The sequence below is a fragment of the Solenopsis invicta genome, chromosome 8, assembly GCF_016802725.1.
Source record: "Solenopsis invicta isolate M01_SB chromosome 8, UNIL_Sinv_3.0, whole genome shotgun sequence".
In the NCBI taxonomy this organism is placed as follows: domain Eukaryota; kingdom Metazoa; phylum Arthropoda; class Insecta; order Hymenoptera; family Formicidae; genus Solenopsis; species Solenopsis invicta.
Genome location: NC_052671.1, coordinates 2,673,082 through 2,700,907, shown reverse-complemented (window position 1 = coordinate 2,700,907; position 27,826 = coordinate 2,673,082). Strand labels below are relative to the sequence as shown.

Here is a 27,826-nt window from a genome sequence, read left to right as displayed (position 1 = left end):
TTTGAGCTTATTACCATTTTCACGTAATGAGTAATTCGTAGTATAACGTTCAACGTCTCCGGCAACAATGAAGGTGTTTCGCTAGAAGACCGTAACCACGCTTGCGCCAAAGTGACAAAAAAGTGGGGGATATTATTTCACCCTTGCCTTGGAAAAGGGACATCGGACGAACATAACGTGTAATTTGGATAATTCAACTTCCTGTCGTTGTTTTCGGTATGAAAACGTAAACGCGAGCAAAATCAATAATCTCCCAGCTTGGCGGTACCTATAACGCCAATTACATAATTTTATAAAACCAACCGGAGAAAGAAAAAAACAGTCATAATTCTTAAATTATTGCAACACATTTCCTTCACATATGTTATTCGCTGATCAAACGTTACGAAGAGTTTAACAAAAATTGACTGATGTATTAAATAAATATTACGGGAAAAATTGTAAAAAAAATACAAATATCTGCTCTTTTAAATTTACTTTTGCCGATCCGCTTTTTATTTGCTTCGCGATTATTGTAAGAAAATATACATGTTCGACGATCACTATTATAAATTTAATAAAACACTTTTGAGGCTTGTTGGTCTATGGCCTTATGAAACTACCAAGTGTGAGCGTTTTCGTTCAATATTCTTTTATATGTTACTCCTTTCTCGCGTGATTGCAGAGGTAATATTGTATTTTTCTGTTTTCATTCTCTAATAAGTTTAATACTAAAAAAATGGTGTAATGAGTTTTACAATATATGTACATCGGGATACATAAAAATATTTTTTCAAGTGCCTTTCTTTTTCCCTTCTTAAAGACTGTCCCCATCTTCAATAACGGTTAAAAATTTAAAAAATCGTGAAATTCATGTTCAATTATAAATGTGGCAATTGTGTGCACAAAGCCCTCATTTTTTCGTACGAGCAAAGTGTTACTGCCTGTCATAAGCCAACGAATCAGAAACTTTCTTCATCTGTAAGTCCCAGGAGAACGGGATTTCTAACATAACTTCACTTATCTGGGATGGTGTTTATTTAAAGATGAAAGCTGCGTCCTCGACAAATAAAGCGTAGAACCGTTATAGCCAAAGACGCAACATCCAGGCACGTCAACATATAAAATAACCGTAGGATCACGAAAAAGAATTTTGTCTTATCCAAGCCGTGACATTTCTCATTTTTCTATATAAAATAGAAACCTAAACCATCACAATAAAGAAACGGCAAATGATCAAAACATTCGACTTGTGGTATTACAAGGGTTATTCCATTTGTATTTCTAACCCTCTTAAAAAAGTAATTCACCAAAATATGAAACACGTATTTCGGGGTTTTCATTATTTTGATTCGCTTCTAAATATATGAAATTAAGATGGACTTTACATCTAGTATTACAGAAAGCATCGCCAACAACAATATACCACTTTATTTTGGATTTTATTCTTCTTAAATGAGTAATAAAAATAAAACTTTAAAAATATAAACTAGAAAGTGTGATTATAAGATAATGTGGCAATGTTTGTAATATTGTTTTAAATTTTGTAACAAATTTGTTTTCATAAAACAACCAAAAATAAGCGTCTGACAAAATAAATCTTGAAATCTTAATAATTCCCTATTCTTTTTTTCTTTAATATGTATATGTACAAAATATTTATAAATTAATATACATAAGAATTACTAGAAACTTTTCACTTTGATGTTTTTCGACGATTTATACAAATATATATGTTGTATGAAAAGTCGCAGAAAGTGGATGCGACTATGATGCAACAATATATAAAGGTTATAAACTTAATAAATAAACTTTCTAATGCTCAGTTTTTTATTCTGTTTTGTATGATTTTTAAAACCACTTTATGACAAAAAAATGAAATAAATAAAACGGTTTTACGACGCTACAAACATATAAAATAATTTAAAATGTACGTACAGAATAATTACTTATATTTTACGACATTATCCAATATAAAATTGAATAAAAATTATTTCATAAAAACATTTAATACATTTAAACAATGAGAATTGTTGATTGGCATGACTATAACGGTTAAAAGTGGATACAAAATTTTCTAAATAAATTTATCCACATTTACAAGATTCCTCAAATTGGACGGATATAAAACACACCTTATAAAAACACAAAAATGTAAAGTCTCAAAAATTAAATTGCTAATTAATTTAATAATTTTAATCTTTACAATTGTTCCCTTATCGCAAAAACTGCAAAGAATTAATTGAAAATATTACTTCGTCCGCTTGCATTACGTGCAGATCTTAGCCAGTTTGACCAACGAGGCATTTGACAATGTTTATCGCAACAACTAATAAAATTAAATAAACGTCAATATCGGTCGATGCGATTGTGGTGCTTAGAAATACGAGGGCTATTTTTTTGTCAAATTCCATTAATTTGGCAATAGTTATTCAGTGTCAGTGTTGACGCGCAGTTGCGCAATAATATTTAGTAATCTATCTGCTAATCTTTCCCAACCCGTTCGACAATTACGTTTCGTAGTTTTGATGTAAGCGTTATTTTATCATGGCTACTACAATCAAAGTTCCGATTAAATACGAGATTCGCTCTGTAATTCATTTTTTCCGAGCTGAAAGCAACAATGCAGCAGAACGGAACTTGAAAAAAAATAGCCATTGTATGCCCATTTATAACAATTTATTCGGTATATAAAATAAATAAAATGTTGGGTAATAAATTAACTATCGATAGTCATATTGTTAAATGCATTTAACATTAAGGTTTATGCTTTTATAGTTCGCGCAATTTCTTATAGCTGACTTTAATGTAAACGTCATTATTAAGATTTTATTGAATGCTTCTACGGTTTTTTTACAATTTGTTCTCTTTAACAGAGTTTTCTTCAATACTAAAGTAAGTATAGCTGTGAGTATAATCAATAAAGTCAATTTTCAAAGATTTTTACAGTTAAGACTCCGCCTAATTTAAATTTGTTTTAATGTAGCTGAAAAAAATACTAAAAGAAATTAATCATAATCGGCGGATTTTGACAGGCTCGGAAGAAATTAAAATACTACATTATTATGCTCATCAAGAAGAAAAATTTATGTCTATTTTATTGTGTAATAATAATGCTAGTTTTTTGTTTCCGTAAAAAATGATAGGATAGTAGAAGTATAGGGTAAAGTTGCCTGTTATAGGATTATACTTTACTTAAAGATTTGTAATTTATTTAATTTGCAATTTTAACTCTTATTTTTATGTCAAAATTATAGAAAATGTTTCTAGGTTTTACCACCAAAAATTAGCAATTGATAATAGCTGTATTATGTTGTGTGTAAAATTTTTTATCAAAATTGCTATAATAATTTTAGTGATTGTGAATCAAAATAAGTTTTCCTAATACGAGACACAATGATTTTCACAAAATGGATCATATTAATCCAAACTAGGCTCTGGGATCAAAATCTAGTTGACTAATCAGAAAGTTCTTTCATATTCAAAAAGTTTTGTTTATTTAACATTATCCTTCAAAACTTATTTGCTTTGAAATATTTTTGAGACTCAGAGCTAATGCTTAAGATTGTAACGTTCAAGCCTCATAATTCGGATAGTCGAAATCCCTCAATGAAAAACTTTGTTATAGAGTTTTTAAAAGCTCTCAAAGTTAGAATATGCAATAATAAATGGAGATTCTTGATCAGACTTTCCATTTTCTATAACACGATTATTTACTACACAGCAGGCAGAATTATCAAATATTTATTTGTTATATAATAAACAGCATTTAAAGACTCACCTCGATAAATTTTTACACAACATTCAATTTTACAAATCTTTACCGACTGCACCCATGATTTAATAATGAATTTTCTACTAAATAGATATCACTCTAAGAGTAATCACTCTAAGAGTAATATGTTCATAATGAAATCAACCGCATGCGCTTATTTTAGCAAAAATTTTGCTACCCCATATTAGGAATCTATTCCATAATAGTACAACTTTACCCTATATTATTGAGCTATTTGTGATATAACAGAAAAGATGATATTATAAACAGCCTAAATGTAATGAGCATTCGTATTATCTACGTTACTAGATGACGAATTGCTAGTAATTACTTATTTGTTTAATAACCTGCCGTTATATATTGGCGCTAATGCAAAATAGCGGACAATTGTTACAAAACATTTTTTTAAGTTTCTCGAAACTTTTCAAGATACATATAATTACACATACTTTCTTATTGTTTCTAAATTTAAATATATTATCATACAAATATATGTACTCAAGTATTTTTTGTTATTTAACTTCTTATTTATATATACACATTGCATCGAGTTATGCAAAATTATTCAACACCATAATATTTTGTTATAGCGAGTATAAAGCTATAATGGTAATATAATATAATCACTATTGAGATTTTATTATTGAAATAGTTCTTCGACAAATCAATTGTCATTGTAAACGGCTGTGTTCAAAGACATTACAAATATCATTTTGGCAATTTGTCTGTGATGTATCTTCTAATTAAGGTACATCAGTAATTTACATTTACCTATCTTAAAACATATATAACCTATAAAATATATATAACCTATCATGGTTATATTATAGCACTTTTTAACAATTCATTTTTTTTAATATAAAATTTGTAACAAAATATTACGTTTGTTAAACAAAACTAGTTTTTAAATTTATTTTTGTGATAGCAAGGTGTTTTGACCCTTGTTCATCTTCAAACATTATACAGTTTCATCACATTTTTAAATGTCTTAAGAAATAAATATTTCATAGCTTCAAGTATATGAAATTTATTAAACAGTATCTCAATAAATAGAATCATTAAGTTGCAATATGAAATATTGATTATTACCAAAGTTAATGAATAAAACACAAATAGTGCCCATAATATCATCTAGTCTAATAGTTTCCTTAATATTTTTCTCTGATCACATATACTATATGCAATTGTTTTTTGCACGAAATGGAATAAAGATTACAATGTGTGTATGGCATATATTGTATAATTTACTACAACAGGTCTGTTAATATTCGGATGTCTCACGCTCTTCATAAGTGGACTACTGCCGGATATTTTCGATTTTCTTCTGCCATTAAACGAATCACGTCCACATAATTTACTAATCATGACCGAGTATCAAATAAATGTCGGAATACAATACTATATTTTTTACTTATATTCTATGATTAGTACTATTACTGGTCTTTTTACAACAACAATCATCTTGTCAGCAATAATATTTATATATTTACACTGCTGCGCAATACTCAAAATTTGCAGGTAAAATTCAGAATTTTTATACAAATTTTTTTAGGGGCCCTTCAGAAATATTGAAATAAATCATCTTTTGGAATAGTAATTAAATAAGATTACGTTTTATATAAACAATTAAAATGGACATAAAACTTAAACGGGTACAGTAGGATCTTAAAGCAATGATGAAATTACGCAATTACCGACAATTTTTCTGCAAACGATTTCTTCGAATTGGGTTTACAGAATTGAAAATGCTTTTACACAATTAAAATATACATGTTAATCTTGAGTGGAAAGATCAATTTCATATTAATAACAAAAAAAATTAAAAAGTACAGTAATAATCATTCACATCTGCACTCATCCACAACGTAGAGCTGTCAAGCCACGACAATGTCAGTTTAATCTGACAGTTGTACAGGTGTCCTAAGCAAAACAAAACATTGTCACTCTTCGGACAACGTGATAGAATAACACTAAAACATCGAAACTTAAATCAAAAGCTTGGGAAAAAAGATTTTGCTTGCATAAAATTATATGCGTACATGCATGCGAAATATGGGTGCACATTGGTAAACAGGACGCTTATAGCTATAGAAATGGAAGATTAATTCCTAGTTGCCGTGATGACGATAAAATAAAAAAAAGGACAGATAAAATATGTTAAACAAAGAGCGCTAGTCTATTCCCCTTACTCTTTCTGTCTAAGAAAAATCTGCAGTCAATTAAGTTCCATTGTCAGTCCAGCATCCCCTTAATGCTGAAATAATATTGTTGCGCTCGTGGCAGCCCGGTATTGCGGCTAATATCGACTGACAAAAAGCGCAACATCAAAAGATTGCGCCTTGACGTCAACCGACAAATTAAATTTTTCTTGAGCTGTCAACGGTTGTGTTACGATTATCCGTTATGTATTATTCTACGATTAAACCAAGATTATTCACAAAAGAGTCTCCTTCATTTCCGCCAGTGTTGCGTGCTCGTTCCTATGTTGCGTGGACGCAACAATATTTTGTAAGCGACTAAAAAATAAAAGAAACGGAATTTGAATTTGGGATTCTTCCTTCCAAAAGCTAGCACTCTCGCTACTACGCCACTATCAGCATTGCTTTCGAAGTAATTCTGCTCGTCTTTAAGCATCTAAGAACCTTATAATGATGCTAAATTTCTTACAATCTTTATTATTGTTAAATACATTTTCTGATTCTTCGAATTGTGCGCCATTCAAGGTTTTAAACAGTCAAGCTATTAAATTGAATTAGAAAAGTCATGTTATTGAATTAAATTGACAACAAATTTTACAATACTGATGCTAACTTAAACTAGCATTAATAAGATCACTCCCCTTTCTTGGAAAAATTAAAAAACTGTTACGATTACAGATCCAATTACTGTTTTTAAATACACATTTTTCACAATAACGTTTTTTATTATACAAGGTAGGCCATTTTAATTTGTCCACGCAAATTACTCCGAAGATATGGGTGATAGCAAAAATTGACCCTCACAGAAGTTGTAGGGTTCGAAGGGGGACATAAGAGGGCGGATCCCGATAGCACACGGGATCGATAGCACACCATCACTAACAGCGGCCGATCCCTAGAGTTTTTCCGTTGGTTGGGTTAGATAAGTCAAAATGATTGGTTGGTAAGCTATCGCACCGTGCGCTATCGGATCCCGTTCGACATAAGAAGGTACTATTGGTTTTGACTATAGCAAACTGTAACTTTCAAGCCTCATAACTCGGGAAGTACTTAAAGAAAATAAACTTATTTATAGTGCTTTGGAAAACTCATCTTCACACCATCTATTAGATTCTGGAATCCAAAATAAGGTGTTCTATTTATAAAAGTTAATGTGATTTCGATCTGACCTTGGCGACCTTGGCGACCTTGGCGATCTTGGCGACGCCATCCGAGGTCAAACCAATAGAACCTTCTTCTATCCCCCTTCGAACTCTACCACTTTTATGAAGGTCAATTTTCGCTATCACCCATAACTTCGGAATAATTTGCAAAGACAAATTAAAATGGCCTAGCCTGTATACATATATTACCAGTTATTGCGAGAGACGTTATATTAGGAGAGCTGTTAAAGAAGTCCGCACGTCATATAATTATATATCATGTGATTATTATTAATATATGTGTATTTATATACGATTATAATTATATGTAAAACATTCTTTCTGGATTATAAAAAATGTTAACAATTTTCTAAAAATATACAAAAGTATTCAGAACTTCTGCAAAAAATGTTGAAATTTACATAATACTGAAAAAAAAAGTATAAAAGGATCTCAGAAAAAGTTTCAGTAAGATTATAACATTGTTTTCAGAATGTTTCTTATAATTTTTCGAAATTTTTACGTAAATTTTAGAATATTTCACAACTTCTGTATAATGTTAAAACTTTCCTAAAAGTTTTGAGAAAAGATGTAGATTTTTTCAGCATTTCTGAAAAGTGTGCCAATTCGTAAAAATTCTGAAAAAAATTTTCATCAGGAATCTTCATAGAATGAGACAAAGTAAAAAAACAAATAATCGTTTTGATGGCGTGACTAATAAAAATTTATTCTTATTAGTTATCAAATAAAACAAATTCTGGATAAAAATGTATTAGCGTACTCTAACAACACAAATATAATCATCAAAAGAATAATTAGAGTGGTAGAACTTCATCGAAAAATAAAGAAGTAAGTATCTAAAACTAAAACCATACACTGTGTAACAAAATTAGTAATTCTTTGTTTAATAAAAATTTCCATCTATTTATTGTTTTCAAGGCTTTTAAAATTAATTACGACATATTTTGCAATGACTTATCTTCTTGTGTTAATAGTAGGCATTTGTGCCTTAGGCATTTGTGCCTTTGCTATGAGTTTATATACAGTAAGTAATTCTTTTTTTTTTTGTAATATTAAAAGCTACAGATAAGCGCAAAGCGCACACTATTTAGGTTTTCATTTTTTACTTTTTGAAAATAAATTATATTAAGAACCTTCTATTAATGAATATTTTTACAAATTGGCATTTGTTCACTGCGCAATGACAGCCGCTCACAAAAATAACGCAGTAATTAATTAGCATCGCGGAAAAGCAGCATTTGGCAATGTAAAAGCAAAAAAAGTATATAAAAGAAATACTTATATTTTTAACAGTTTGAATAAGCTCCTCAAAATTTATTTAAATTTCAAGAAATATGTGTGTTGACTTTCATGCTTTTTCTTAGAAAGAATTAAATAAACAATTACGCATTTCACACTATTATATTAATTAAACATAGTTTTATACGATAATTATATTTAAATTACGTTAAATTAATTAATGAATTATATCCTTGATAAAAAAAAGACTTTAAGAGACATCAAATTAGAGGTTTTAAAACGCCAAATTCAAGATAGGATGTATCTTAAAATTTATACGTAATCAATATTTCATACAAGTTATCAGTTTCTATCTAGTATAAGATATGTACGTACACACATAGGATAAACAAAATTATTGAATCGATAAAATGTCTTAAAAACAAAACATTTAAAACTGTTTCACACAAATGTTCTGAAGAAAAACAAATAATGCTAAAATTAAGTTTTAAAATAATAAATTTTTCATAACACATAAATTTTGAAGGACATTGCTTTTTTAAAAAATAGGATGTAATTCTTTCATATAACATGACTTCTAATTATTATGCATATAAAAAGTAATGAAGTTGAATTATCAAAAAATTAATATATTATAAGATATTATATTTTGTACTTTATTTTAGCAGATTTTGACATAACGTGTAAAAGATCCCATAAAAAAATTATAAAAACAAAAAATATTGATTTTTACGGTAACTCTACGGTAAAACTTTAATAAGCAGTTCAATTACAGGAATCATACTTAAAAAAAAAGTTTCAATAAATTAATTAAATGTATCAGAAACTGTATCTGTAGCTAATGAAGCATCATTAATTAGGGATATATTAATCAGTTTATTGAAACACTTTATCCTTTTTTCAACAGCATGTATATTATGTAAAAAAATGTATTTAAAGCAACGTTTTGCTTTCAAAAAAGATAATTTAGTGTCATTTTGCTTATCCTGTGTGTATACGTATGCGTGTGTATTAAAATATGCATAACACTTACACATGTTCAATTAAATTTTCATATTTAATAAAAATTCGATAAATCATTCCCGTATTAATGTGTTAATAGTTGCTGAACGTAATAAAATATATGAATAATTTTGCTGAAGCTCTAATACCAACAAGTTATATAATAGGATATGAGGTTGGTATTTTCATCTTATCTTTTACGGGGCAATTAGTGATAAACCATTCTGATGAATTATTTAACGCACTGTGAGTAGCAATCCAAAGATACAATATTATTAAACAGCACAAATAAATTTACAAAATCTGTACTTATTTGTTTAAAAATATTATAGCTAATGTTTTTAATAAATATTACTTGTCCATACAATTTTTTTACCTCTATTAACCCGTAATAGTCATTAGGGGTCCAAAAGAACCCATGCAAACTTTAAGGGTACACAGAATTCAAAATCAAACAACCTTCTATGAAACTAATTTTTATCTGAAAATATACTATCTTGAGAATACATTCCTAAATTTTTGTTGAATTATCTCAATAAGTAAAAATTTTATAAATATTTTTGTTAAAAAAGTCAAATTTTGTAGTGTTTTTTGATTTGAATTTTTTTATTATGTTAAATACTAAGTAAAAAAATTATTGGATAATAAAGAACAGACCTCAAGATATGTTTAGTAAAATTTTTGCGACAAAATATCAAAAAACTGACTAATGGCAACTGACTTTGTGCAGAGGGTCCCAGTGGACCCCATATAACCGTTATGTTATTATTTGGAAGTGTGACCATTACGGGTTAAACTGGCAGCTATTGCAATATAACAACATAAAACGTAGACGTAAGTTTAATCGTTTTTTTTTTTGCTAATTTGTTGTTTCACAATTTTATTATTCCAATCAATTCGATAAAAATGATAATAACAACTTAAATGTAAATTAGCACAAACATAGTAACAAAGTTGATACATTATAAACAAAAATATGCTTTTTTAATGCTATTTTATTAATTATTATTAAATTATATTATTATTAGTTTCTCTATTGCCAATTTTATTGTAAAGAAAATAAAGAAAATTCGTTTTTCTAACAATCAAGCAGTAGTATACACCGTTTAAAAAAACACTATAAAACAGCGCATATAAATATTTCGTTTTCCAAAAATTTCTAATTATGTGTAATAGTACATTATGTATTCTGGAGCCGAGTTTTGCCGTTCTCGACTTTGGACGATGTTTTCAGTACGCGCTTCGCGCGCGTACCTACGCGTCGTACTGAAAACAGCCGAAGTCAAAAACGCGTTCGGCTCCATGATGCATAATACGGTATTTTATGCAATAGAAGTACGTTTTTTCGCGGAATCCCAGAAAAAACAAGCGCAGATCAGTACTGCAACATTTCAAGCTATGTTGGAAAAAGAGAGATCTAGGGGGCAAAGTCTCTGGTTTGGGAATTCGGGGGGGAGCAAACCCCCCCCCCCTAATAAAACCACTATTAAATTCTGATATAAAAAATTTTACCAATCTTCATTGTTTCCATTAATATTCAATCTTGATCAAAAAAACGTGTAACTCTTAATGCTGATGTTCTCCTTCACTTTAATCTCAGCTTTCAGCATGGAATAGCGTTCCAAAGTGTACTGGGATTGCATTTCTTCGTTCTTCATCCTTTTAGCTGCTTGAAAACGCACAATTTTTACAAGCCTCTGAACACTTCGATGCGTGGCGCAGCGTGGCGTTCGACCGCACTGCCTGTTCCGGTTACAGGTTATGAGAGTTCAATGTACTACCTGCGCTCATAAATTCGACCCTAAGCTTAGCGCGTCACAAAACGTTAAAAATTTCTTGACAAAAATGCGCATGCGCACCTTACGGAAATGTTGTCCACGGACGTCAATATCACCCACCCCAAAGATTGCCCATTTACGCCCATGTTCCTGGGAGGACGCGAAAAACGTGCTTCTATTGCATAAAATATATTTCATATATATAATTTTTTACCAAATTAAATAAAAATCTTTTTAGATACATGTCATTATGGTACGAAGCACTTATAACAATACAAAAATCATTATTGTTTATAATGATTATCTCTAAGAAAAGCTTAATAGTGAACCTTGGCGGTATATATGTTATAACAATGGAAACCTTCACATCGGTAAGATAATGCAACGTAAATAAAAGACAAATATTAAAATAATATCTATTCAACATTATCAGACATTATCAGTCTCGTTGAATTATTTGTTCTAGATCACGAGCAAGTCAATATCCGTTCTGATGGTATTTCTTTCCATACCATAAGTTGATGATATAAAGCAAAAAAAGTAACCATTCATATTGATGTACACATAATAAAAATTTTCTACAGCAAAATAGAGAAATAAGATATAATTTAATTAAACAAGATAATAGTGTATGTGTTATTTATTCATTAATAGATAAAAAAAAGAAAGTCACCAATACAATTACATTGTTTTTAAATATCATTTCATAAATAAAAGCAAAAAGTAATACTTTAAAAACATGAATTCAAACTGGAAATTGTCTTCTCTCAAATGGTATTATATGACAGTACTTGTAATATTATTTTGTAAGAACTAATGTTTTTGCTACATATAAGTTAAAAAGAGCAGCTGAGAAATTAGATCCTAAAACATACAGTAATAATAGAATTCAGACGATCCGTCTAAAATACCCGTATAAAGAGTTATCTGTAAAATCAAATAAGTAACAACATATATTTTGATGTGTTAAACATATTTTGATGTGTTAAAGTTTATAAAATTTCAAAAATTGAACTTTTTTCTCATTATGTTATATTTTTCTTTTATGGATCTGTATATCCGACGCTTTTTTCCCGAAAATTTTTCCCTGCTTTAATTTGTAATTTGTTGTTAACACATTTTTCGGATATACTTTTTCATCACGTTGTTAAAAATGTTATAAAATTCAATATATTTTTAAGTTACACAAATACATTAATTTAATGTATCTATTACTGAAAAGTATGTGCATAAATTTATTACACTTTTGACAACATTAAATTTTTTATATGATATCTGCTTAAAATTTGCTTCTGTTACATTAAATTTTGTTATGTATTTTTAACAATGCACGTATGTAACTATACACTTAATACAACTGCACATTTTCTGAATATTAATATTATTATAATTACAAATAAAACTGAATATAAATTTCTGTTACATCATAAAAATACAGTAACAGAGTTATTCGTAGTGTGATATCTCCAACGTCTCCAACAAATATAAGAGCGTATTGTTTCGCGCAGAGAAGCCGATAATCGCGCTTGCGCCAACGTGACAAAAAAGTAAAGGATACTGTTTCACCCTTTCTTAGGAAAAAGTACATCGAACAAAACATAAAGTGCAATTGGATAATTCAACTTCTTGTCATTTTTTTCGGTATGAAAACGTAAACGCGAGCTGTAACGACACAAAATTCGTATCGTGTACGCACATAAAGATGCAATACATGCATCATAAAGGCGCTGGTCGGACGGTATGGCACAATAAAATATTAAAAAGAAAGAACAAACAAATGGAAGAGGGAAATCTTGGACGTTAGGAAAAGCCTCAAGCGTTTCCTGTTGACACGCAATTATTATCCAAAAACAAACATCGTTACTTTGTTCAAGATGATCTTATTTGAAAATGCCTTATTGTAATTCATAAACACATCTAAGCACGTGCTTGAGCCTACCTTGAGCCTACCTTGTTACTCATTAATTCACAGTCATTTAAGACCGGTTTATTTCACGCACACATTTATAAATGAGACAATCTTCGCAAAGACTTGGTCCGAGGACGTCTTAATCAATGGTTTTTGGAGGATAAGTGGTGCGTGTGCATAAAGTTTAATTGCTTCGGTCATACTTTAATTAATCTGTAATGATGATAATAAAGTTCTGCATTCTTTTAGTAATTTAAATTTTCAACTGTTTAATATCAACAATGGAATAGATCAGTAAAGACTTTCTTGCATGTGGGAAATTATTCGGTGCTTGAATAATAAATTTATCTTTCAGAAGGACGGTGTCTCAAAGGATTGCGACAAGCATAATCCATAACATAAGCAAATATACAAATTTCTAAAAACTGTTTAACACAGCTGAGTTAGTCGCTGAATGTGTCATCATAATTGGTTTATCTTGAGCGCCTACTTATGCAGAGATAGACATAACATCGGCCAAATAGAAACGAATTGTCCTAAGGAATACTTTATTGGCATCTAAAATTTTAAATCAGACAGCGTGACATATGGATCACTGTCAAATACTGAGAGACATCACCGTGAAAGACATGTAAGTGAGGTATTAAATTTTCAATTGCTTCATATCGACAATGGCACAGATCAGTAAAGACTTTCCTGCATACATTTTATATTAATTGATATAAATTATGAAACTGAATAACTGATAAAAAACAAAATATTAATTTTCAGATGGTAAAGTGTAGTTTTATTTGCTTATCGGCTTACACTCGTGGCAATGGGATTGCATCTTGTAGCAGGACATTTTATATCGGAGCATTATATGTATAAAAAAGGTTTTGAGATGTATAGTTACTACGGTCCTCTATATTTCATTACTTTCAATGTTGGATATCACAACAAATACCATGACTTTTCTGCAGTGCCTGGTTCGAAATTTCCAGAGGTATGTTAAAAATTAATACAGCTTAAATACGATTGTTAATATAATATAATTTGTTATTTATTATTTCAACTATTTTATTTAGGTGAAACGTATAGCCGCAGAATTTTACGATAACTTGCCGCAACACAATTGATGAGTTTCTGTTTTGTACGATTTCGTGATGGATCCTGAAATTGGACCATATGCAAGAACGAAGAGAAGGCATTGAGAATTAGATCGAAAACTTGTTAACTTTTCTATGCTAAGAATACCACATAAGATTTATACATTAATTGCTATGTGAAATTGGATGTTTATTTAATATATAATTAAAAAATTTGTTATATTTCGGGTAAAACCTAAGTGTTGTATGCTGAGAAGCATTTAAACATATTATTTGCTTAAATTGTAATGTAAATTTAAGGAAAATAATTTGAGGATAATATTAATCTTTGCAGATAATTTTTCAGTGTTTCTATTAAGCTTTTTTCATTTTCTAAACGTCTGTTTCTTGAAATTTAGTTATATTATCTGACTTTTGATTTTTTTATTATTTATTTGTATCTTCAGCTTTTGCCAAACAGTAGGACTTGGCTAATTTTTGATTTATTTGTATCCTTTAATATAAATTATTTTTTATCAATGATTATCTCTAAGAAAAGCTTAAAAGTGAACCTTGGTGGTGTATGTGACATAACAATAAAAATCTTCACATGGATAAGATAATGCAACGTAAACGAAAGAAAAATATTAAAATCTATCTATTCAACATTATCAGTTTCGTTAAATTATTTGTTCTAGATTACGAGCACATCAATATCCATTCTGATGATATTTCTTTCAATACAATAATTTCATGACCTAAAGCAAAAAAAGTAACTGTTCATATTGATGTACACATAATAAAAATTTTCTACAGTAAAATAAAAAAATAAAACATAATTTAATTAAACAAGATAATAGTCTATGTGTTATTTATTCATCAATAAATAAAAGAAGAAAATTGCAATACAAGCATATTACGTAGTTTTTAAACATCATTTCATAAATAAACGCAGAAAGAAATACTTTAAAAACATAAATTCAACCTAGAAAGCATCTTCTCTCAGATGGTATTATATAACAGTATTTGTAATACTATTTTGTAAGAATTAATGTTCTTACTATATATAAGTCAAACAAAGCGGCTGAGAAATTGGACCCTAAAACATGCAGTAACGATAAAATTCAGACGACCCAGTATAAAAAGTTATCTATAAAATAAATTAAATAATAACATATTTTTATTAAACAACAAAATTTATAAAATTAAAAAAACTGAACCTTTTCACTTTATATATTGTGTTTTTCTTTTACATCTTATTAATGATTACATGGGTCTGCCATGTCCGACACTTTTTCCCCAAAAAGCCTGCTTTATAATTTGTGTTTATAATTTGTGTTTATCACAATTTTCAAATATACTTTTTCATGAATATCACGCTGTTAAAATGGTATAAAATTTAATATATTTTTAAGCTACACAAATACATTAATTTAATGTCTTTATTACTAAAAAGTATGTGCATAAATTTATTGCACTTTTGATAACATTAAATTTTTTTTATGTACCTGCTTGAAATTTGCTTCCGTTACATTAAACATTATTGCGTATTTTTAACAGTGCACATATATAACTAAACACTTAATAAAACTGCACATTTTCTACATATTAATATTTTTATAATCACAAATAAAACTGATTACAAATTTCTGTCATACTATAAAAACACAGTAACAGAGTAATTCGTAGTGTAACGTTCAACGTTTCCAACAACAATGAGGGTGTTTCGCGAGAAGCCCGTAACCACGCTTGCGCCGAAGTGACAAAAAAGTGGGGGATATTATTTCACCCTTGCCTTGGAAAAAAGATATCGTACAAACATAAAGTGTAATTTGGATAATTCAACTCTCTGTCATTTTCTTTGGTATGAAAACGTAAACGCAAGCCAAATCGATAATCTCCCTGCTTGGCGGTGCCTATAACGCCAATTACATAATTTTATAAAACCAACCGGAGAAAGAAAAAAACAGTCATAATTTTTAAATTATTGCAACACATTTCCTTCACATATGTTATTCGATGATCAAACGTTACGAAGAGTTTAACAAAAATTGACTGATGTATTAAATAAATATTACGGAAAAAATTGTAAAAAAAATACAAATATCTGCTCTTTTAAATTTACTTTTGCCGATCCGCTTTTTATTTGCTTCGCGATTATTGAAAGAATATATACATGTTCGACGATCAATATTATAAATTTAATGAAACTCTTTTGAGACTTCTTGGTTTATGGCCTTATGGAAGTACCAAGTGTCAGCGTTTTCGTTCAATATTCTTATATATGTTACTCCTTTCTCGGATGATTGCAGAGGTATTTTATATTTTTCTGTTTTCATTCTCTAATAAGTTTAATACTAATAACATGGTGTAATAAGTTTTATAATGTATGTACATTGCGATACATGAAAAATCATTTTTTTTAATCCTAAAAGAATTATTGTTGCAACTGCATATTTATATTATAATAAGCGTCTTCTCTTTTTCTCTATTATTATATACAGCACATATTTATGTATACTCAAATAGGTGTATATAAAAACTGTCCCATTTTCTATAGTTTAATAACGGTTCAAAATTATAAAAAAATCGTGAAATTCATGTTCAATTATAAATGTGACAATTGTATGAATATAGCTCTCATTTTTGATACGAGCAAAGTGCTGCCTGTCATAAGTCAACGAATCAGAAACATTCTTGATTTATAAGTCCCAGAAGAACAAGCGGAATTTCTAAAATAACTTCACTAATCTAGTATGGTGTTTATTTAAAGATGGAAGCTGCGTCCCCGACAAATAAATATAATCGTTATAGCCAAAGACACAATGTCCAGGCACGTCAACATATAGAATGACTGTAGTATCACAAAAAAGACAGAATTTTGTCTTGTCCAAGTCGTGAAATTTCTCATACTTCTGTATGAAATAGAAACCTAAATCATCAGAGCAAGGAACTGACAAATGATCAAAACATTCGAGATGTGATTATTCCCTCTCTAATCCTCTTAAAATAGTAATTCCCCAAAATATAAAACGTATTTCGCGGTTTTTTATTATTTTGAACTGTTTCCAAATTATAGGAAATAAGAATTGACTTTACATCTTAGTATTAGAGAAAGCATCGCCAACATACCACTTAACTTTTGGATTGTATTCCTCTTAAATGCAAAGTAAAAATAAAACTTTCAAAACATAAATATAAACTAGAAAGTGTCATTATCAAATAATGTGGCAATGTTTGAATAATGTAACATTTTTTTTTTATAAAATAAGCAAAAATAAGCGTCTGACAAAATAAGCCTTAAAACCTTAATTGTGCAACGTTTTCCTCTTCTTTTTTCTTTAACACTGTATATATACATAATGTTTATAATTTAATATATAAGAATTCCTAGAAGCTTTTCACTTTGATGTAAACGTTTTTTTGTCAATTTAAACAAATACAAATGTTATACAAAAAGTCGTAGAAAGTAGATGCGACTATAATGCAACAATATATAAAGATCAGATTAGATTACTAACTTAATAAATAAATTTTCTAATGCTTTGTATTTAATTCTATTGTGTATGATTTTTAAAATTTATGCTTCTTTATGACAAAGAAAAGAAATAAAACAGATTTACGACGCTACAAACATGTAAAATGATGTAAAATATACATACAAAATAATTATATATATTTTACAATATTATCCAATATCAAACTGATTAAAATTTACTTCATAAAAACATGTAATACATTTAAACAATGAGAATTGTTGATAAACATGACTATACGGTTAAAAGTGGATCATAGTGCTCAAAAGTTTTCTAGATGAATTTACAAGCATTTACAACATTTCTCAAATTGGACGGACATAAAACACAGCTTTTAAGAACACAAAAATGTAAAATCACAAAAATTAAATTACTAATTAATTAATTAAATAATTTTAAGGCATCTCTACAATTGTCCCCTTATCGCAAAAACTGCAAAGAACTTATTAAAAATATTAGTTCGTTTGAACCTGGAACCTTCTGCATTCGGTGCGGATCTTAGCCAGTTTGACCATCGAGGCATTTGGCAATGTTTATCACAATAATTAAAAAAATTAAATAAACGTCAATATCAGCCGATGCGATTATGGTGATTAGAAATACGAGAGCTATTTTTTTTTAATTCCATTACGTCGACAATAGTTATTCAGTGTCAGTGATGACGTGCAATTGCGCAATAGTGTTTAGTAATCTATCTGCTAATCCCTCCCAACCCGTGCGGCCATTACGTGTCGTAGTTTTAATGTAAACGTTATTTTATCACGGCTACTGCAATCAAAGCTCCCGCCAAATGCGAAATTCGTTCTGTAATTCGTTTACTCCAAGCTGAAGGCAGCAATGCAGCAAAACAAAACTTGAAAAAAAAAATAGCCTTCGTATAAACATTTATAATTTATAACAATTTATTCTGTATATAAAATAAATAAAATGTTGAGTAATAAATAAACAATCGATAGTCATATTGTTAAATGCAATTAACGTGGAGATTTATGTTTTTATAGTTCTCGCAACTTATTATAGTTGACTTTAATGTAAATGTCATTATCAAGATTTTATTGAATGCTTCTACGGCTCTTTTGCAATTTGTTATCTTTCACACGATTTTCATCAATAGTAAAACAGTAAGTACAACTGTCAGTATAATCAATAAAGTCGATTTTCAAAGATTTTTACAGTTGAGACTCCGCCTAATTTAAATTTGTTTTAATGTAGCTGAAACAAGCACTGAAAGAAGTTAATGATAATCGGCGGACTTTGACAGACTCGGAAGAAATTAAAATACTATATTATTACGCTCATCAAGGAGAAAAAGTTATATTTATTGTGTTATGTAATATTATCGTTTTGTTTACGTAAAAGATGATAGCATAGTAGAAGCATAGGGTAAAGTCGCCTGTTATAGGATTATACCTTGTTTAAAAGCTTGTACTTTATTTAAATTGTAACATTAATTCTTATTTTTGTCATAATTATAGAAAATATATTTAAGTTTTATTGCCAAAAATTAGCAACCGATAATAACTGTATTATGTTGTGTGTGAAATTTTTTATCAAAATTGCCAATTTTACTGAATCAAAAAAAGTTTTCCTAATACAATACACAATGGTTTTCATAAGATGGACCATATTGATCCAAACTAGGCTTTGGGATCAAAATCTAGTTGACCAATCAGAAAGTTCTTTTATATTCAAAAAGTTGTGTTTATTTAACATTATCCTTCAAAACTTATTCGCTTTGAAATATTTTTGAAACTCAAAGCTAATGCTGAAGATTGTAACGTTCGAGCCTCATAATTTAAATGGTCGAAATCCCTCAATAAAAAACTTTGTTATAGCGTTTTGAAGCACTCAAAGTTAGAATATGCAATAATAAATGGAGATTCTTGATCAGACCTTCCATTTTCCTATAACACAATTATTTACTATATCACAGCATGAAGAATTACAAATATTTATTTGTTATATAATAAACAACGTTTAAAGACTCACTTTGATAAATTTTTACACAACATTCAATTTTACAAATTTTTAGCGACTTTTCTACTAAAGGGATTTCATCCTAAGAGTAATAAATTCATACTGGAATCAACCGCATGTGCTTATTTTAGAAAGAATTTTGCTACACATATTAACAATCTATTCCATAATAGTACGACTTTACCCTATTATTGAGTTATTTGTGATATAATAAATAGAAAAGATGATATTATGAACCGCGTAGATGAGCACTCGTATTATCTGCGTTATTAAATGATAAATTGCTAGGAATATTTATAGAGTCATTTGTTTAATAACCTGCTGTACTGGCGCTAATATGCCAATGCAGAATACCTGACAATTGTTACAAGACATTTTTTTTAAGTTTTTCAAAACTTTTCAAGATACATTTAATTACACATACTTTCTTATTGTTTCTAAATTTAAATATATTAGCACAAAAATATATGTACTCCAGTGTTTTTTATTATGTAACTTTTCATTTATCTATACACATATCGAGTTATGCAAAATAATTCAACACCATAGTATTTTGTTAATGCGGGTATAGAAGTGTAACGATAGAAGTGTAACATAAGTATTATCGAAATTTTTTTATTAAAATATTTCTTTGATAAATCGATTGTCATTATAGAAACCTGCGTTTAAAAACATTAATTACAATTATCATTTTGGCAATTTGTCTGTGATGTATCTTCTATTATAATTAAGGTAAATCAGCTATTCAACTTTACCTATTTTAAAACTTCGCAGTTATATTGTTGCCCTTTCTAACAACTTATTTTTTAAAAAATATATAATTTTGTAACAAAATATTATATTTTTTAAATAAAACCATTTTTTAATTTATTTTTTTGTAATGGCTCGTGTTATGACCCTCTTCAAATATTATGCAGACATTTTTAAATGTCCTAAGAAATAAATATTAATATAGCTTTAAGTATATAAAATTTATTAAACAGTATCTCGATAAATATAATCATAAATATAATCATATGCAATATAAAATATTGATTATTACCAAAGTTAATGAATAAAACATAAACGGTGCTCATAATATCATCTTTTCTAATAGTTTCCTTAATATTTTTCTCTGATCACATACAGCACATGTAATTGCCTTTTGCATGAAATAGAATAAAAATTATAATGCTTGTATATAGCATATATTGTATAATTAACTACAACAGGGCTGGTAGTATTCGTATCGCTTACACTCTTCATAAGTGGACTGCTACCGGATATTTTCGACTTTCTTCTACCATTAAACGAATCACGTCCACATAATTTACTAATCATGGCCGAGTATCAAATAAACGTCGGAATACAATATTACATTTTTTACTTATATTCTATGATTAGTACTATTACTGCTCTTTTTACAACAACAATCATCTTGTCAGCAATGGTATTTTTATATTTACACTGCTGCGCAATACTCAAAATTTGCAGGTAAAAACACGTGAAAGGTTTAACAGTACTACTGATGAAAATTTTTTTTACATTTTTATACAAATTTTTTTTAGGCCCTTCAGAAATATTGAAGTAAATCATTTTTTGAGACAGTAATTAGATAAGATTACGTTTTATATAAACAATTGAAATGGGCATAAAACTTAAACGGGTACAGTAGAATCTTAATGCTGAAATAATATTGCGCTCGTGATTTCTGGCAGTCCGGTATTGCAGCTGATATCGACTGAGGCGCAACCTCAAAAGATTGCGCCTCAACGTCGGCCAACAAATTGAGTCTTTCTTAAGCTGTCAACGGTTGTGTTACAATTATATTTCGTTGGGTTTTATTCTACGATTAAACCGAGATTCTTCACAAAAGAGTCTCCTTCATTTCCGCAAGTGCCGCGTGCGTGATCCTATGTTGCGTGGGCGCAACAATATTTTGTAAGCGACTAAATAAAAAGGAAGCGGGATTTGAATTTGGGATCCTTCCTTCCAAAAACTAGCACTCTCGTTACTACGTCGCTATCACATTACTGCTTTCAAAGTAATTCTGCTCGCATTTAAACATCTAAGAACCTTATAACGATCCTAAATATCCTACAATTTTTTATGATTGTTAAATACATTTTCTGATTCTTCGAACTGTGCGCCGTTCGAGGTTTCAAACATTTAAGCTATTAAATTGAATCAGAAAAGTAATATTATCGAATTAAATTGACAATCAATATAATAATACTGATGCTAACATTTATAAGATCACTCCTCTTTCTCGGAAAAATTGAAAAATCTGTTACGATTACAGACCCAACTACTGTTCTTAGATACACGTTGGTCACAATAACGCTTTTATTATATACATATATACTGATTATTGCGAAAAACGTTATCTTAGGGAAACTGTTAAAGAAGTCCGCACATCACAATACACAGGCACACAAAGAAACAAAAATGTCATGTCCGAGAGATTACACCTATGTATCCCTATGTATTTTGACGCCCTGAAACCGAATATCCTCAGAATTGTGCCATTAAATCAGGATTTCTTTTTACCGGACTAAATAATGTAATTTTAAGAAATATTTGGTAATTTTTTGAGTGTAAAGAAAAATCCTGCCTTGATAGAGCAATTCTGTGGTCATATTCGATTTCAGGGCAAAATACGCAGGGATACATAGGTGTAGTCTCTCGGACATGACACATTTGTTTTTTTTGTGCCTATGTAATTATATAGCATATAATTATCATTAATATATGTATATTTATATACGGTTATATTTATATATAAAACATTTTTTCCGGGTTATAAGAAATATAAAAAATTTTCTAAAAATATATAAAAGTATTCAGAACTTCTGCAAAAAATTTTGAAATTTACATAATACTAAAAAAAATGTATAAAACAATCTCAGAAAGAGTTTCAGTAGAATTATAACATTGTTCTCAAAATGTACCATATAATTTTTCAGAATTTTTACAGTAAATTTTAAAATTTTTCACAATTTCTGTATAATTTTAAAACTTTTCTAAAAGTTTTGAGAAAAAAATATAGATAATTTTCTCAGAATTTTTGAGAAGTGTGCCAATTCGTATAAAAATTTCGAGAAAAATTTTCATCAGAAATCTTCATAGAATAAAACAGAGTAAGAAAACGAATAATTGCTTTAACGGCGTGACTAATAAAAATTTATTCTTATCAGTTATCGAATAAAACAAATTGTGGATAAAAATGTATTAGCGTACTATAACAAGTCAAATATAATCATCGAAAGAATAATTAGAGTAGTGGAACTTCATCGAAAAATAAAGAAGTAAGTATCTAAAACTAAAACCATGCACTGTGTAACAAAATTACTAATTCTGTTTAATAAAAAATTCTATTTATTTATTGTTTTCAAGGCTTCTAAAATTGATTACGACAAATTTTGCATCGTGTTATCTTATTGCATTCATAGTAGGCATATGTACCATTGCTATGAGTTTATATACAGTAAGTAATTCTCTTTTTCGTAATATTAGAATCTGCACACAACCGAAATGTGAACACTATTTAGTTTTTTATTTTTTACTTTTTAAAAATAACTTACAATAAGTTCCTTCTTTTAATGAATATTTTTACAAATTAGCATTTGCTAACTGCACAACGACAGCTGCTCGCGAAGATACAGCACTCGGTACAGCAGCAATTAATTAGCATCGCGTAAAAGCAACATTTGGCAATGGAAAAGCAAAAAAGACAAATGATAAGCAAAAAAGGCATATTTCTCAAAGTTTGAATAAACTCCTCAAAGTTTATTTAAATTTCAAGAAATATGTGTGTTGACTTACATGCTTATTTTAGAAAGAATAAAATAAACAATTACGCCTTTCACACTATTATAATAATTAAACATAGTTACATACAATAATTATATTTAAATTACGTTAAATTAATTAATGAATTATATTCTTGATAAAAAGAGACTTTAAAAGACGTCAAATTAGAGGTTTTAAAACGCCAAATTCAAGATAGAATGTATCTTAAAATTTATACGCAATCAATTTTTCATACAAGTTAACAGTTTCTATCCAGTATAAGATATGTGTACGTACTCACATAGGATAAACAAAATTATTAAATCGATAAAATATCTTGAAAACAAGACGTTTAAAACTGTTTCACACAAATTGTCTAAAGAAAGACTATTTAAATTAGGAGCTAAAAAGCAACAATGACGCCATCTAATTATAACCGTGTGTCACTTTTACAACACACACGCACTCTCACTCTCTGACTGAAACACGTTCTTAACATTCGCTCTCATTCGCGACTTTATATATACAATAAAGTATAATCTCTTAATTTAATCCTGGAATACAGTTACTTCCTAACCTAAAGGTCCCCGCTAATAGAGACAAATAATGCTAAAATTGAGTTGTGAAATAATAAATTTTTCAAAAATACATAAATTTTGAAAAACATTGATTTTCTTTAAGAATAGAATGTAATTCTTTCATGTAATATGACCTCTGATTATTATGCGTATAAAAAGTAATAAGGTGGAGCTATCAAAAAATTAATAGATCAGAGATATATTTTATACTTTATTTTAGCACATTTTGATATAAATTGTAAAATATCCCGTAAAAAACTGTAAAAGCATAAAAAAATATTGATTTTTTCGGTAACTCCACCTTAAAGCTTTCATACAGTATAAATTACAGGAATCATCCTTTAAAAAGAAAGCTTTTAATAAATTGATTATCTCTATCAGAAACTACATCTATAGTTGATGAAATATCATCAGTTACTGTTATATTAATCAGTTTATTGAAACACTTTATCTTTTTGTCAATGGCACATATATTATGTAAAAAAAATGTATATAAACCAACGTCTTGTTTTTGGAAAAGGTAATTTAATCCCATTTCGCTTATCCTGTGTTTGTGCATGTGCGTATTTATTAAAATATACATAACATTTACGCATGTTCAATTAAATTTTCATATTTAATAAAAATTAGATAAGTCATTCCCTTATGTTAATAGTTGCTGAACGTAATAAAATACATGCATAATTTTGCTGAAGCTGTAATACCGACAAGTTATATAATAGCATATCAGCTTTGTTTCTTCATCTTATCTTTTATGGCGCAATTAGTGACAAACCATTCTGATGAATTTTCTAACGCACTGTGAGTAGCAGTCCAAAGATACAAAATCATTAAATAACACAAACAAATTTATAAAATCTGTACTTATTTGTTTAACCCGTAATGATCACACTTACAAATAATAACGGTCACGTGGGGTCCACTAGATCCTCCTGCACAAAATCAGTCGCCGTTTGCCAGCTATTGATATTTTGTCGTAAAAATTTTACTGGACATACCTTGAGGTCTTTTCTTTATCACCCAATAATTTTTTTCTAAATAAAATGTTGAAAGAAAATTGTTTTTCGCGCTTCATAAGAAAGAGTAAGCCGATGAGCGTATGTATGCAGGCCCGCGCGATGGGCATGAGATGGCGCTCTCCGCCGCGAGTCCGTCTGTCTGTATGTGTGTGCGTATCCCCGCTGCCCTTACCGCGTTCGTCTAGCGTAATGTACGTTTGCTCGCTCTCTTCCGTCTCTGCGCTTGCACGAATCAGTATTCGCGTTGTGCTTTATCTTTTGTATTAAGACAAAATATAGTTGCTGTGTCCCTCATTTACGAACTGATTATCTCCTCCACGCCTGTCACAATAAACACTTTCAACATAAAAAATTTAAAAAAATAAAGAAATTAAAATAAAAAAACTACAAAATTTGACTCTTTTTAGAAAAATATTCATAAAATTTTTAATTTTTGAGATAGTTCAACAAAAATTTAAGAGTGTATTTTCAAGATAGTATACTTTCAGATAAAAATTAGTTTTATAGAAGGTTGTTCGTTTTTAAATCGTCTGTGTACTCTTAAAGTTAGCGAGGAGTCCAAAAAAACCCCGGGTGACCAGGGAAAATCCCAGTTGCGCACAAACTGAATCGCATACAGCAAGTTGAATGTACCGCGAATTTTTGACTTATACAATTATATTCAAATTAGGTTAGGGATTTGGGGAGGCGGAGGGAGAGGCAAAGCCTCTCCCCTTTCCAAGCATTTTCAAGTCGCTGCCTTACGTAAATTACGTCGGTGTGACAAATAGACTAACCTCAATAATTGTCAACTTTAGTGCTTAATATTTCGGTTCACGGGGCAGTCCGACACTTTTTTCTGCTAGATTCGTTCGTTTCGTACAAAAAACGCGTCAAATGAGTCTAATATCATCAAAATCGGAAGTGTTTAACTTGCTGTGTCCAATTTATTCTGTGCGCAACTGGGATTCACTTGGTGACCATTACAAATTAAAAAGGTTATAATTAATGTTTTTAATAAACATTACCTGTCCATGCAATTTTTTTACGTCTATTAAACTTTTTAGTATTATGTAAACTGGCATAGCTATTGCAATATAACACAAAACGTGGACTTAATGTAATTATTTTCTGGCTAATTTGTTGCTTCACAATTTTATTATTTCAGTCAATTCAATATAAATAATAATAACAATTTAAATGTAAATTAACACAGACATAGTAATAAAGTTGAAACATTACAAATAAAAACATGGTTTTTTAATGCTATTTTATTGCTAATTATTAAATTATATTACTATTAGTTTCTCTATTGCCAATTTAAATGTAAAAAAATAGAGAAAATTCGTTTTCCTAACAATTAACCACTAGTACCATATACACCGTTAACCCATAATGATCACTGAGGGTCCATTGGACCCCACACGTCGTTCTTCTAAATGTAAGGGTACACATACCATTCAAAATCAAACAACCATCTATGAAACTAATTTTTATCTGAAAGTATATTATCTTGAAAATACAACCTTAAATTTTTGTTGAATCTCAAAAATTAAAATTTTATGAATATTTTTGTAAAAAAAGTCAAATTTTGCAGTTTTTTTTTTTATAATTTGAATTTGTTCATTACGTTAAATTTATCTAAAAGTATACTATTTTGAGAATGCACCTCTAAATTTTTGTTAACCTATATCAAAAATAACCTATATCAAAACCTAACCTAACCTATATCAAAAATTTTATGAATATTTTTTTAAAATTAGAATTTAACATAATGAAAAAAATTAAAATAGAAAAAACTGCAAAACCAAATTTTGCAGTTTCCTCTATTTTAATTTTTTTCATTATGTTAAACTCTAATTTAAAAAAAAATTATTGGATGATAAGAACAGACTTCAAGATATGTCCAGTAAAATTTTTGCAAAATATCAAAAAGCTGGCAAATAGCGACTGATTTTATGCAGGGAAGTACAGTGGATGCCCATTAATGTCGCCTCGTCGAATCACCAACAGTCAACAGTGTTTTCACATAACAATAATACTGAACTCCTTACCACAGTCTAATCATATCCAGTTGCGACACTCAGCCGTCTAATCTGACATGGAACCAAATTTAGTGCGCATGCGTGAATTTGTATATCCAACGGCATGACCGCGTCCGGAATATTATACATAACCTCAAGTCTCTATTCTAGACGACGCTTTAAGGGCAATAGGTAAAAAGAAATAATTTTTAAAAATAAGAATCGGTTTTTAGATTTTTAGGACAAATAATCGATTTGTAAAAAAATCGAATACCAAAAATCCGATTCAAAAAATCGATTTTTAGACCAAAAAAATCAATCTTATAAAGAATCGAATCGGAATCGAACATCCCTATTTGGAAGGGTCATCATTACGGGTTACAAAAAACTTTGTAAGATACTGTACATATAAATATTTCTTTTTCCAAAAATTTATAATTGTATATAACATATACTTCAAATATATAATTTTTTAACAAATTAAATAAAAAAATTTTAGATACATGACGTTATGGTATGAAGCACTTATAACAATACAAAAATCATTATTGTTTATGATGATTATCTCTTCAAAAAGCATAACAGTGAACATTGGCGGTGTATGTATTATATCAATGGAAACCTTTACAGCGGTAAGCAAATGCAACGTAAATAAAAGAAAAATATTAAAATAATATCTATTCAACATTAACAGTTTCGTTAAATGATTTTTAGATTTCGAAAACGTCAATGTCCATTCTGACGGTATTTCTTTCCATACAATAATTTCATGATCTAAAGCAGAATAAGTAACCGTTCGTATTGGTATACACATGATAAAAATTTTCTACAG

The 27,826-nt window shown here is 29.0% G+C and overlaps 2 protein-coding genes and 1 pseudogene across 3 annotated transcripts; all 3 read left to right on the top strand.

The window, feature by feature from the left end:
• Window positions 1-8,110: 8,110 nt before the first annotated feature.
• On the top strand, window positions 8,111-11,798 carry LOC113003710 (odorant receptor 49a-like). The gene is made up of 4 exons (XM_039452586.1): window positions 8,111-8,139; window positions 9,457-9,602; window positions 11,373-11,505; window positions 11,601-11,798. The coding sequence occupies exons 1-4, from the start codon at window positions 8,125-8,127 to the stop codon at window positions 11,649-11,651; spliced, it is 345 nt and encodes a 114-aa protein (XP_039308520.1). The 5' UTR covers window positions 8,111-8,124; the 3' UTR covers window positions 11,652-11,798.
• A 1,351-nt stretch (window positions 11,799-13,149) lies between these two features.
• LOC105193682 lies at window positions 13,150-14,236 on the top strand (annotated as a pseudogene).
• A 2,009-nt stretch (window positions 14,237-16,245) lies between these two features.
• On the top strand, window positions 16,246-27,826 carry LOC113003709 (odorant receptor 49a-like). 2 transcript variants are annotated; one of them, XM_026134269.2, is made up of 9 exons: window positions 16,246-16,424; window positions 18,648-18,767; window positions 18,859-18,976; window positions 20,835-21,096; window positions 22,800-22,910; window positions 22,999-23,089; window positions 24,628-24,773; window positions 27,494-27,626; window positions 27,709-27,826. In XM_026134269.2, the coding sequence occupies exons 1-9, from the start codon at window positions 16,287-16,289 to the stop codon at window positions 27,757-27,759; spliced, it is 1,170 nt and encodes a 389-aa protein (XP_025990054.2). In that variant the 5' UTR covers window positions 16,246-16,286; the 3' UTR covers window positions 27,760-27,826. The 2 variants fall into 2 exon arrangements, with proteins under 2 accessions (XP_025990054.2, XP_039308517.1); XM_039452583.1 differs by lacking the exons at window positions 27,494-27,626; window positions 27,709-27,826 and adding an exon at window positions 27,030-27,181.

What these genes read in the sequence shown, in the direction of transcription:
- LOC113003710 (XM_039452586.1), top strand. An exon ending in GATGAATTATTTAACGCACT is followed by an intron (nt 9,603 to 11,372) that starts GTGAGTAGCAAT and finishes AAATCTTTTTAG; the next exon opens with ATACATGTCATTATGGTACG. An exon ending in CAATGGAAACCTTCACATCG is followed by an intron (nt 11,506 to 11,600) that starts GTAAGATAATGC and finishes TATTTGTTCTAG; the next exon opens with ATCACGAGCAAGTCAATATC.
- LOC113003709 (XM_026134269.2), top strand. Translation starts at nt 16,287, where the DNA reads ATGTTCGACGATCAATATTATAAATTTAATGAAACTCTTTTGAGACTT. An exon ending in GCAATACTCAAAATTTGCAG is followed by an intron (nt 21,097 to 22,799) that starts GTAAAAACACGT and finishes TATTCTTATCAG; the next exon opens with TTATCGAATAAAACAAATTG. An exon ending in TTGCTATGAGTTTATATACA is followed by an intron (nt 23,090 to 24,627) that starts GTAAGTAATTCT and finishes TTATGTTAATAG; the next exon opens with TTGCTGAACGTAATAAAATA.